At 44.1% G+C, this 11929-nt stretch overlaps 4 protein-coding genes across 4 annotated transcripts; 1 reads left to right on the forward strand and 3 right to left on the reverse strand.

Moving 5' to 3' along the window:
• Positions 1-89: 89 nt before the first annotated feature.
• spt16 (chromatin-remodeling protein SPT16) lies at positions 90-3973 on the forward strand. Its single transcript, XM_025718658.1, has 7 exons — positions 90-530; positions 587-671; positions 744-865; positions 944-1096; positions 1147-2578; positions 2629-3227; positions 3279-3973. Exons 1-7 carry the CDS (start codon positions 351-353, stop codon positions 3768-3770), a joined length of 3063 nt encoding a protein of 1020 aa, XP_025579346.1. The 5' UTR covers positions 90-350; the 3' UTR covers positions 3771-3973.
• A 4-nt stretch (positions 3974-3977) lies between these two features.
• On the reverse strand, positions 3978-5008 carry BO80DRAFT_451962 (zinc metalloprotease; the record flags this gene model as incomplete). Its single annotated transcript, XM_025721919.1, has 2 exons — positions 3978-4646; positions 4721-5008. The coding sequence occupies 2 exons, from the start codon at positions 5006-5008 to the stop codon at positions 3978-3980; spliced, it is 957 nt and encodes a 318-aa protein (XP_025579347.1).
• A 465-nt stretch (positions 5009-5473) lies between these two features.
• On the reverse strand, positions 5474-6971 carry BO80DRAFT_346012 (CDC50/LEM3 family protein; the record flags this gene model as incomplete). Its single annotated transcript, XM_025715348.1, has 6 exons — positions 5474-5573; positions 5629-5791; positions 5845-6559; positions 6623-6719; positions 6770-6806; positions 6875-6971. 6 exons carry the CDS (start codon positions 6969-6971, stop codon positions 5474-5476), a joined length of 1209 nt encoding a protein of 402 aa, XP_025579348.1.
• A 726-nt stretch (positions 6972-7697) lies between these two features.
• BO80DRAFT_173152 (SWIRM domain-containing protein) lies at positions 7698-9310 on the reverse strand. Its single transcript, XM_025713953.1, has one exon. The coding sequence runs from the start codon at positions 8995-8997 to the stop codon at positions 7816-7818; it is 1182 nt and encodes a 393-aa protein (XP_025579349.1). The 5' UTR covers positions 8998-9310; the 3' UTR covers positions 7698-7815.
• Positions 9311-11929: the final 2619 nt, after the last annotated feature.

Here is an 11929-nt window from a genome sequence, read left to right on the forward strand (position 1 = left end):
CTTGGAGCAAACAACTCAAACACTGCTGATTTGTCAGGGACACTTGAGTGAAACGCGTCTTTCGGGTTTCGCGTTGGCGCTACCTCAATGTTAGTTTCTTCTAAGAAGTAGGAGCCGATAAACGAAACCATCAATTATTCCATTCATTGCTCAAATCCGGATTCCCTATAGGGAGTCTTCTTCTATCAAACTACCTCTGAACCTAAATACAGAGTTTCTCTTGTTGCAGAGCTTTACTCTCCAGCCTTCTATCGCACCTCTTACCTTTCCAAGGTTCCTCCGGGAACTTCCTGCAGACGCCGGAGTCGTCACAGCAATCCGTCGACCTGTTACTATCAACGCATTACATCATGGCCGAAGAAATTGTGATAGACAAGTCTACCTTTTTCAATCGATTATCAAGCTTCTATAACGCGTGGAAGGCAGATAAACGATCCAGCCATGCTACTTTTGGTGGTGCTTCATCAATCGTCATTTTAATGGGAAAGACCGATGAGGCGAACAGCTTTCAAAAAAACAATGCGATGCATGTAGGGCTCTCAGAAACCCTGGTTCTATTCTTTAGCTCACCTAGTATATCTCCTAGTTCTGGCTGCTTGGCTACGAGTTTCCTGCTACGCTTCTAGTTTTTACAACAGAGGTGGTATATGTTGTAACTACAGCAAAGAAAGGTAAACCTTCTCCCAACAGCATGTAATTGACAACAGTATCTTGCCTAGCTGACACATATTTTGAAACCACAGCCAAGCATCTTGAACCCCTGAAGGGCGGCAAGATTCCGGTGGAGATATTAGTGACTTCGAAAGATCCAGAGGAGAAGATGAAATCATTTGAAAAATGTATCGAAGTTATCAAAAATGCCGGTGTGAGTAATGCCTCCATAAGCGGGCGTGATGATTTATATTCTATTATCCAATGAAAACTAACATTACGACTCATGAAGAAAAAAGTTGGTGTCTTATTAAGAGACACAACAGCAGGTCCATTTGCTGAGGATTGGAGGAAGGCTTATGCGGTGTTGTCAAAAGAAGTAGAAGAGGTTGATATTTCGTCTGCTCTGTCTGCCGCACTCTCAGTGAAGGATACCGACGAATTAGTATGTTCACTGGTCTTTGAGACGATACTAGACTGGCTAACATCATGAAGGTATCAATACGGAACGCATCGCGGGCATGCAGTGGGCTGATGTCTGAGTACTTTGTTGATGAGATGTCACGCCTACTTGACGAAGAGAAGCAAATGAGCCACAAAGCTCTTTCGATGAGGATAGATGCTAAGATAGACGATGCTAAATTCTTCAACAAGCTCGCCAAATTACCTGCTGAATTTGACCCTCAACAGATCGATTGGGCATACGGACCTGTGATACAAAGTGGGGGGAAGTATGATCTCAAGCTCACTGCGGTCTCGGACAACAACAACCTGCAACCAGGAATAATCATTGCTGGCTTTGGGATCCGCTACAGGACTTACAGTTCGTTGATCGCTCGCACCTACCTGGTGGACCCGACTAAGTCCCAGGAGGCAAATTACGCCTTCTTACTGAACATTCGCGAAGCCATCATAAAGGAGGTTCGTGATGGAACTACGGCTAAGGACCTATACAGTAAGGCAGTTAGCCTGATTCGAACCAGAAAACCGGAACTTGAAGCACATTTCCTGAAAGCTGTCGGTGCAGGCATAGGAATTGAACTCCGAGACGCCAATATGGTGCTGAACGGGAAGAATGACAAGATCTTGAAGAGTGGAATGACTTTCGCTATTACAGTTGGGTTGACTGATGTTGAAGACCCGAACATGAAGGACAAGAATAGGACTGTTTATTCAATGGTCATCACAGACACTGTTCGTGTTGGGGAAACTGGACCTCTGGTGTTCACTAAAGATGCCGGGGTGGACATGGACTCGGTATCTTTCTATTTTGGTGACGAAGAGGAACCCCAAAAGCCTGTCAAGGAGAAGAAGGAGGCAAAATCTAGCGCCATTGCCAACAGGAATGTTACAAGAACTAAGCTCCGTGCTGAACGCCCCACTCAGATCAATGAAGGTGCTGAGGCACGGCGGCGTGAACACCAGAAGGAATTGGCTGGCAAAAAGACCAAGGAAGGTCTAGACAGGTTTGCCGGTACTACCGGGGACGACAACGGCGTCACGCAGAAAAAGTTCAAGAGATTCGAGTCTTACAAGAGAGACAATCAACTCCCGACGCGAGTGAAGGACTTGACTGTTTATGTAGACCAGAAGGCCTCAACTGTTATTGTGCCCATCATGGGTCGGCCAGTGCCCTTCCATATTAACACGATCAAAAATGCTAGCAAAAGTGACGAAGGAGAGTATGCGTACCTCCGAATCAATTTCCTTTCACCGGGCCAAGGCGTTGGTCGAAAGGATGACCAACCTTTCGAAGACCTTTCTGCACATTTTTTGCGCAACTTGACACTCCGGTCCAAGGACAATGACCGACTCGCACAGATCGCACAAGACATCACAGAACTACGAAAGAATGCTTTGCGGCGCGAGCAAGAAAAGAAGGAAATGGAAGATGTGGTAGAGCAGGACAAACTGGTTGAAATAAGGAGTAAGCATTGCTATCGAATCCTATGGTTTTACACAAGCTGACTTGTTTAGATCGTCGTCCTGTCAAGTTGCCTGATGTGTATCTTCGGCCTCCCCTAGATGGTAAACGAGTTCCTGGGGAAGTGGAGATCCATCAAAATGGTCTTCGTTATATGTCGCCATTTCGAAATGAACATGTGGACGTATTGTTCAGCAACGTGAAGCACTTGTTTTTCCAACCTTGTGCACATGAGTTGATCGTCTTAATCCATGTTCATCTAAAGACGCCTATCATGATAGGAAAGAGGAAGACCAGAGATGTGCAATTCTATAGGGAGGCTACTGAAATGCAGTTTGATGAGACTGGCAATCGTAGGCGCAAACACCGCTACGGAGATGAAGAGGAGTTCGAAGCTGAGCAGGAGGAGAGACGGCGAAGAGCAGCTTTGGATCGCGAGTTCAAGGCTTTCGCTGAAAAGATTGCAGATGCTGGAAAGGACGAAGGTGTGGACGTTGACATTCCCTTTAGGGAAATCGGCTTTACGGGTGTTCCGAACCGCTCAAATGTTTTGATTCAACCTACAACGGATGCTCTTGTGCAACTGACAGAGCCACCATTTCTGGTGATCACCCTGAATGAGGTGGAGATTGCTCACTTGGAGAGAGTTCAGGTAATTATTGACCTTGCCTCAACGCTCTCACTGATGCTAACGCGGCTTTAGTTTGGGCTGAAGAACTTTGACCTGGTCTTCGTTTTGAAGGATTTTCACAGGGCACCTGTGCATATTAATACAATCCCTGTTGAATCCCTAGAGGGGGTTAAAGATTGGCTGGATTCTGTTGACATTGCATTCACCGAGGGACCGCTAAACTTAAACTGGACAACTATCATGAAAACCGTTGTGAGTGACCCATACGGTTTCTTCGCTGATGGGGGTTGGTCATTCTTGGCCGCAGAGTCAGATTCGGAGGGCGGATCAGACGAGGACGAAGAATCCGCATTTGAGCTTTCTGAATCAGAGCTTGCGGCGGCCGATGAGAGTTCAGAAGATGATAGCGAGTTCGACGATGATGCCAGTGCAGAGGCAAGCGATGATTTCAGTGCCGACGAGGAGAGCGGTGAAGACTGGGATGAACTTGAATTAAAGGCGAAGAAGAAGGACAGGGAAAGCGGCCTGGAGGATGAAGATCGTGGGAAAAAGCGCAAGAGATGATCTAGCATTCTTCCCCATAGCATTTTGCTATTATCAGGGCTTTGCTCTATATCACAGTCCTCATTGAATGCCCCAAATTGTACAAGATTCCACATCAAGCAACTTATCAGTCGGCAGATTAGATTAGATTAAGGTTGACGGGGCTCATGTGATGGCTTCGAATTATCTAAATAACATATGTGCATAAAAAAACACGTGAGATCACACTCATTTTCCTTCCCGCATCGCAGCCCACATACTTCTCATCCTCTGCGCTTGATCGGGCGTAAAGTTTTCATAGCAGTCATCAGACGAATAATCCATGAAATTATGTATCGCATCAAGCCCAGGCAGATCCGGACACGAGTCTTTCTCGGTGGGACACCCGCTTGTAGGTTCAGATTGCTCGGGTGTGTCATCGATATAATCACCCTCATTATCAGGAGAGCATGATTCGCCCTCAAATGTATGCAGCAGCCCATTCCAATGTCCAATCTCATGAACCGCGGTGCCGCCTTGGTTATATTGCGCTAGACTACCGCCGGGCATCGTCTTCGCGAGTACATTACAGCCATCTTTAATGTAACTAGAGCGAGGACTGCTGGCATTCACACTGGGATCGGGCAAAGTACAGAAGCCGAGAACATTGGACGACTGGTCAGATACATCTGTCCGTGAATCAGCGTCCTCGGGGCTAGCTCTGGACCCCCCATCTGACGAAGCCTGAAGGTCGGTTTGGAAATAGACATTCAGAGTACTGTAGTTTCCCATTCGTAAAGCATTCTTCATTCCTAGCTCATCATCATTGCGAGCCCACGAATCGTTCACATGGCGAGTGACACCCTTCAGTCGATATGTTATAGTTGCGCTTTGGTACGCTTCTTGAAGATATGAAAGCTAAAGGTTCGTCAGATCAGAGATTCTCCTGCCATGACAATACATCAACAATCATGGCTTTCGGTACGACTAACCTGACTGGTGATCATCTCGTCTGATACCGTGTTTGCCGCTGCCTTGCTGCTTACGATATGAAACCATGTCTCGATTTCAATTGAGGTCACAGCCTCTCGGTTGCTCTCTTTGGAAGTGTCCTGCTGTGAGTATACATCGTTTAACCTCCTGTGCTCTGCCCTGAGAGACTCATCAGGCGCTGCTGTACCACAGAAACTGCGCTTTGCGAGCAGTGCACCACATTGGACCGAGAGGCCGGCAATAAGGATGATTGTCAGGATTGTCTGTAAATTGAATAGCAGGGTCATATTGATTCCTTGCTTTGAGCCTTTTCCATTGCACCCAAGCAAAATAATGGCGTGAATGGGTTTAAGACTGAAGGAGTGGATGCCAGCCACTACGCGGAATTTGAAAATGCCTCAAACAAACCCCCGCGCTAGGAATGCAGCATGCCCAGGACTGTCCCAGCAAGGGATAGACATTCACTCAGAAGACATAGGCCAGACTTCATCCGAGACAGGTTTCCGTTAGCAAGTGTACATGATAAACAAGTATGGTCGATCTCTCCTTTATTAGGAAATGGGTAAAGAGTATGGGAACAAGCGGAAATCAAAAACACCATTAACCTCATATCCTTTGAAACGCCACCTACAGACGCCTTTTGATAAGTGACTGGCCCATTAGATTGATTCCAACTACCAAGCAGAGCAGGAGCAGAACTGACGTCGTCTAGTGACACCTTGTGGGAAAGGGGCTAGTGCAAAAGTACTCTCCTAAGGAGCATTGGAGCCAAACCTGCCGTCTCGTCCAGTCGCCACAGCCGTACTTTCATGCTCATTGTTCCAGGTCAAGTAAGTGTGATCGCCAAGTTTCCTATAAAATATGTCTCAGCCCAAACAAAGCACTCAAGTTGATGATGACTCCTCACCTAGGTCGAACCAAATGCGCAATGGTAAACAATGCTCCGAGGACGATGCAAAGGCCACCGACGACAACATATGCGATTCCCATGAACGGATTTTGCCCGCCCATCACGGTTCGAGTAGAGATGAGTATCGACTTTGTACCCCCATACTCGGTGACAGGGAAACCTACAGGCGGTTAGTAATAACTTTGATAATACTCAATATGCCTTCAAACTCACGGTCTTCAATGTCCAGTTGGTAACTTCCTGCAGTCATTGCCGTGGTGTCATTTCGGCGCGATAACTTACTGAAAGCCGGCAACGCCGCAGTTCGCATCCAAACCATGAATTCCTCATCTTCATGGAGGTTGGGGATACCATCTTCATATCCATTTGGGTAGCGATCGCGCCAATTAGGTGGTGGAACAACCTGCCACTTATTATACTGGGTCTTTTTGATGAGCTGCTTGTCACTGTCCCAAGCAATACCCTTATTGGTCATGCTGTACGTCTCGGCACTCACGCCACTGCTCAGGAGCTGTGGGCTGCGGATAGTATCGTTGAATTGAGAGTTAGCGATAAGGCCGCATGGATAATATGCTTTGCCGGTTGAAGGATCAAGCTTAAGAGGGTCACAGGAACCGCCATCGATGGTGCTATTGTCAACGGCCTTCCCTTTCAGCTGGTCTGTGTCCATGGACTTCACGTATCTCCGGTGGTTCTGGTAGAAGTTCGTTAAGCGGTAATAGAGGAGCACGGGGGGCTCCAGAGTATCCGGTATATCGAAGATCAATCGACATATGGTAGTTCCACTTTCGTTGAACCTTTGCCAGGTTGGGGTGGATTGTTCGCCGGAGGACTTGAAAGAGGTCTTAACTTTATCTGATATCGGGTCTGCATAGGAGGTCGGTGCCTTTTCGGCACATTCGGAGTAGTCTATGACTATCTCTTGTACCTGTAAACGGCTCCTTGTTGGCCAAGGGGGAACAAGTAATTTTGGAAGGGGGATATGCCATACTTGTGAACTAGCCCATAGCAGAAGGCCGCCAATGGGAGCAAATATCACACCAATAACGAAGAAGAGAGGTAACACACTCTTGGGAGTCAAGATTGGTCTATAATTGTCAGCTGGAAGTTGTAGTATGTAATGATCAATGTAGCTTACTGCCAGGCTTTTAAACGCTGTTGTCTAAAGGCAGTATCTGAGAGTATAAGTTAGATACAGGATATTGTAGTTCATCTCACTCTGGGTATCTGAGCAGGTCCTCACTGGCTGGTCTCCTATTTTTAGGCTTCTTATCATCAATCTCCCCCCTATGTTCTTGCTCGTCCAAGGACTCCGCACGGGTCACTTCCGGATGAGACATTGCTGTTCAAATCATCCATCAAATGTTATGGTCAAAGTTTACAATAAGTGCGGCAATATCAGGATGGGTGTCTTCCTTTGAAGATTTAACATTCGGGGTGAAGAGAGGTGGTTGAGGTGATGGTGGCGCAGGCTTAGCAGGTGACGGGATTGCGTAGTTGGCGGGTTCTGGCATCCCGACCTCCGCTGCAGTATATTGTTACATTGTAAGCAGCCAACATCCAATTCTGCTAGAGCGGGCGCCAAGGCCCTTGTGCCAGTCGGAATGAATTACGACGTAAATACTACCAGGATGGTGTCTCACTTACATTGGACTTCTAAGTGAATTGATTGAGCAACAATCTACCACTCTAGCAAATTTGACGTCTGCCATAGCAAGCTGTCGGAACGATAGTCAGACGTGACAAACTGTCAGACACAAGACCTAACGTATTACAGGGAATTGCCCCGGTCACTCGGGGAATGCAGCGCCAGACAAGGAAGAAGCAATGGGACAAGTTCAGGTAATGATAGCAGGGAAGACTGACTCAAATCACTGCCATCAATGTTGAAGGGCCTGTTGCAGAGAATATAGAAAGGGGGGCGGCGGGGGGTACAAAACGATATCATGTGCAACCTTGCCACTTCATCGAAGAGAATTCAGCTATGCCCAGTGACAAACTTAAATAACATGCCAATACTCAGCAGCTATCAGAGGGAGAGGAAACTGTAAGTCGAAAATGCAAACGGGCTGATAAATATCCAGGGGTATGAAGTTCGCCTCTCTAAGGTATCATGGAGAGTGGTATCATAAAGAAATTGCAGACATCGGGGTCTTCAAAACGAGGTATGAGGTTTTCTGCTCGTTATATTTGATATTGTCGAAAATGTTCGGGATCGAACCAACCAACACGCTCATATGCTGTCCAGAGCTTGCTTGCTTTATTCACATCAATCTTGCAAGCCTGTTGAGCATCGGTCTTGCGAAACTCCTTACCAACATTCAAAGACTTCACGCGTGATTCGAAAATGCGGCGCTTGCTGCATAGATAAGTTGCACAGGAAAGCCTTAGGGTGGCAGCGAGGTTGAGCTCTGCAGAGCTCAGCAAGTGCCGATCCGGATCATGGCTGAGATCTAGCACTTGGCCTTTCCAATCTGCCTTCAACGCCTTTGCATTTCCTTGAAGCGTCTCTATTGAAGGAGAATAATCTTTGATGGAATTATAATCTGTGTCATCCCGGTTTGTGCCTATGGCGCGAGATGGCTTGGCACTCGACGGGGGTGAGTCAAACGCGTTGAGAATCTTCTGCTTTGGCGTGGACCTTGGTGTCCGCTTTACCCTGGGTGTCCGCTGCACACGAGGCTGGGCAGCAGCTGTCCTCTTTGTTGGGGCTGGTGCGATCTTCTTCAGCTTCGCTTCTAAAGCACGCGGGCGACAACGATTCATCAGAATCAACTGGCGCTCTAAAGTCTCCCGCTCTTCTCTGGCCCATGCTGCTGGGTTGCGGTTAAATTGAGCAGATACAATCGGTACACATGAGAGAGCTAGAAGATATTCGTCGCGAGTCGGCTTGTTAAGTTTATTTTCAAATCTCGCCATATGAGAGTTTATGTGTTGGTCAACCAACGCTTCCGCAGATGGAGGAAGCATGGATCCAAACAACGGCTCATCAGTGGCAATATCAGTAAGAGATTCGTGGCGGGGAAAGAGAACAGGGTCCCTAGAGGAGCCGACCACGACATCCTTCTCAATCTGATCTGATGTGTTTGATCGCCGCTTTTTATTTCCTGTATATGGAGTAACAGGTGGCGATGGCAAGTCCATTTCTGACTGTGTTCGCTTTCGATCACTCGAGATAGGAGGAAGCCTCACTTCATGACTATAGGACGGATCCTGCGACATTGTATACGGTGAAAATGTAGTGGGATTGAAACTTTCAAGAGGTTTGGACTCTGGGGGGGACATTAGAGTGGAAACAGATGGCAGGCGACTCATGTTGACCTTATCACTTCGACTGAGCAGAGAGGCAGCAGTGAATGAGGTCATCGCATGAAACAATTCGATGATTTGAATTGAGTCACGGTGAGAAGTGAGCGTGATGCTTCGTAGGACGACTAGCTGGGGATAAATACAACACAAAGGTTACTGCTTCTGAGGTCAGTCCTAGGCAGTCTTCAGTTTGAAGGCGAAAGAGTGTTTGTACGCTGATGAGATGGTGTTAATGGAAGTCAATGGAACTGAGATTTGGCAATAATGCTGGCAAAACACACGTGCAAATGATTTGTCAGGGCGGCCCTCTTTGTTTGGTGGCAATAAGTGGATATGACTTGGGTCTCGGCGATAAGGCTCACAATGGCCGAAAGGCTGGAGTTAATGATTGATTATGAGTAATCTATGTTTCCGAATACTCTGTACTTCGTATCAGGGTTTCTTTGTGCAGTTTAGGAAAGAGAAAGGGGGTAATCAATCCCTGTTGCGAGGCAAAGAGCCGTTTACCTAACCATCAAGTAAATCAGAGAGTCGAGAAATTGGTGTATGAGTCAATGTGCCGATAGCTGGGGTTTGGAAACTAGTGGTATGAGAGTACGTCAACCCTGTTCATGCGGGGTCAGCGCGTGGCAGTAACAGAGACACCGAATTGCCCCTGCCAGCGTCTAATCCCAAACGCCTATTACTGGGTAGATGATGGAAGACCAAATGTTGAAGCTGGTGACCTAGCGCTTGGGCAATTGCAAGTCAAATATGAATCAGAATGACCACCTGCCGCACTGACAGCAAATGATACGATGTGGTAGAAAGGCCATATGATGGGTGGGTTGGGTAAGTGATCTACCACATGACGACAACTGCCACGGGAAAGCGGGGTCGAGTGCTTGATACGGCGTAATAATAGAAAAGGGGGGTGGAGGGCAAAGGCTGTTGGTGGTTTGTGTGTGGTGTCCATTGAGGAGCGATAAACCCGTTTGGTGGTGTACCCACCAATAGCTGCTGTGTATCGCAGCCTTTCCCCGGCATGTTAGGCTGAAAAGGTGGCTAGGAGTCAGATCATCTGTCGCTGCATCACAGCCTGATACTACATCCTAGCAAAGGAAGCAAATGAATCAAAATTGAGCTTGAGCCCCGCAACTTCTGTTGTTGCCTGACAAGTCAGACTGGGCACTCTTTCCGCAGTCATGCAACAGCCAGTACAAGACGTATTATGTGTGATGCAGTGGCTCCGATGCCCTTGCATTTATTATTTTTAAATACTAACATTTTCTAAATATCGAGCATATCGTATTCTGCACAGGCGTGTTCTTTACCCACCATTGTGAGTAATTAGCACGTTCGCGCATCGTAAACAAGATAGATTTAGCCTAACTTAGTGCCTCAGTTAATACCAGCTATCACTATTTCTCTCTTCCCCCCTCTTTCTCTTTTCCTGTCCTCCATTTCATATTATTTCATCATCCCATCTGGGTCGCTTGCCCTGTCGGCATAGTGGTCCTGTTTAGTGATTGTTGTAGACCTGCCGACATTCCATGGTTCGTTGTTATCCTTGCATTATGACAGTTCGCTGCTGTAAAGGTAAACCGTATGTCTAATTGTCTAATCCTATTAGGCTGATCACAGTTATTATACCGCATGCTGAGTCCCTCCCATACGAATTTAAAAAGGTTTTCCCTACCTTTCAGACCCAATAGCTAGGATTGACGCGTGATGGTAAGTGGAACTGGTAATGTTAAACATGTCCTAGCTACTATTGTTAGGCGCCACATGCAATCCAGATGCAAGTATGGAGTAATTATCAAGGTATGGGCAGGCTGTCACGGTGCAACCTCCCAAGCTGGAAAGAGAGAAATACTGCCAAGTCTTACCGCCAGCACATGACCCTAGACATAGTTAAAAGCTACCTGTTCCTTGAACCCCGTCCATAGCCTCAAGCTATGTCTTATTTATTAATCTATATATAACTTAACTTGTAACTAGCTCAATATTTAATTAAATTTTTAATTTTTATTATTATTTAAACTTTATTTATTTATTAGAACTTATTATTTTATTATTTTTATTTAATTATATCTTAATATTATATAGCTCTATTCTTAGAATAATAAACTTATAAAATAATTACTATTCTATAATCTTTAATTAATTTTAATAGATTAGATAAATTAGTTTGATATATTTTTAAATATTTTAAAAAATAATATAATTATTATAAATAAATTTTTAAATTTATTATAGAAGTTACTAATAAATAAAATTATTCATAATAAGATTTTAATATTTAAAATATAATAATTATATACTAGATCTGATAAATTATAAAGATTAATTATTAATTAATTAGTAATTTAATTATAAAAAAATTATTATTAAAAAAAAGAATTAAGCCCTAACTAAGCATGTTAAAACTATATAAATTATAATATTAATAATTAATATTTCTATTTTTACTATAAAATCTATTATTAAAAAACTTGTAACTTTTTTAATAGAAATAATTATATTAATTAATTTTAAATTTTTTAATTTTATTTTTTTTCTAAATAATTATCTAATTTTAATAAGTTTCAAAATAATTATTTAAATTTAGGCTATTTTATATTCTAAAATAAAATAAAAATAAATATTAATTATAATTATTATATTATTGTCTCTGCTTATAAAATAGATATAATTAATTAATTAAATAAGATTTTTTATATTTAGATTTACTTTTTTATAGAAAATAATAACTGTATCTTAAACATATTATAAATATTTTAAATATATTTAAATATATTTTTTAAACTTTAATTATATCTATAATATTTAGCAGAAATTATATTATTTATAATAAAAAATTATAAATTTAAGTCAGCTGGAATTTCCCAATTCGTCAACTGGCCAATCAAATCGCCAACAGGTCATCTCTGCAGGAATCGGCCATCTCCAATAATTTGACTTTAAAAGGCTGGTTTCCCAGCTAACCAAGTGAATACTCGTGTTTCTT

This window comes from Aspergillus ibericus, assembly GCF_003184845.1.
Source record: "Aspergillus ibericus CBS 121593 unplaced genomic scaffold BO80scaffold_4, whole genome shotgun sequence".
NCBI classification, from domain to species: domain Eukaryota; kingdom Fungi; phylum Ascomycota; class Eurotiomycetes; order Eurotiales; family Aspergillaceae; genus Aspergillus; species Aspergillus ibericus.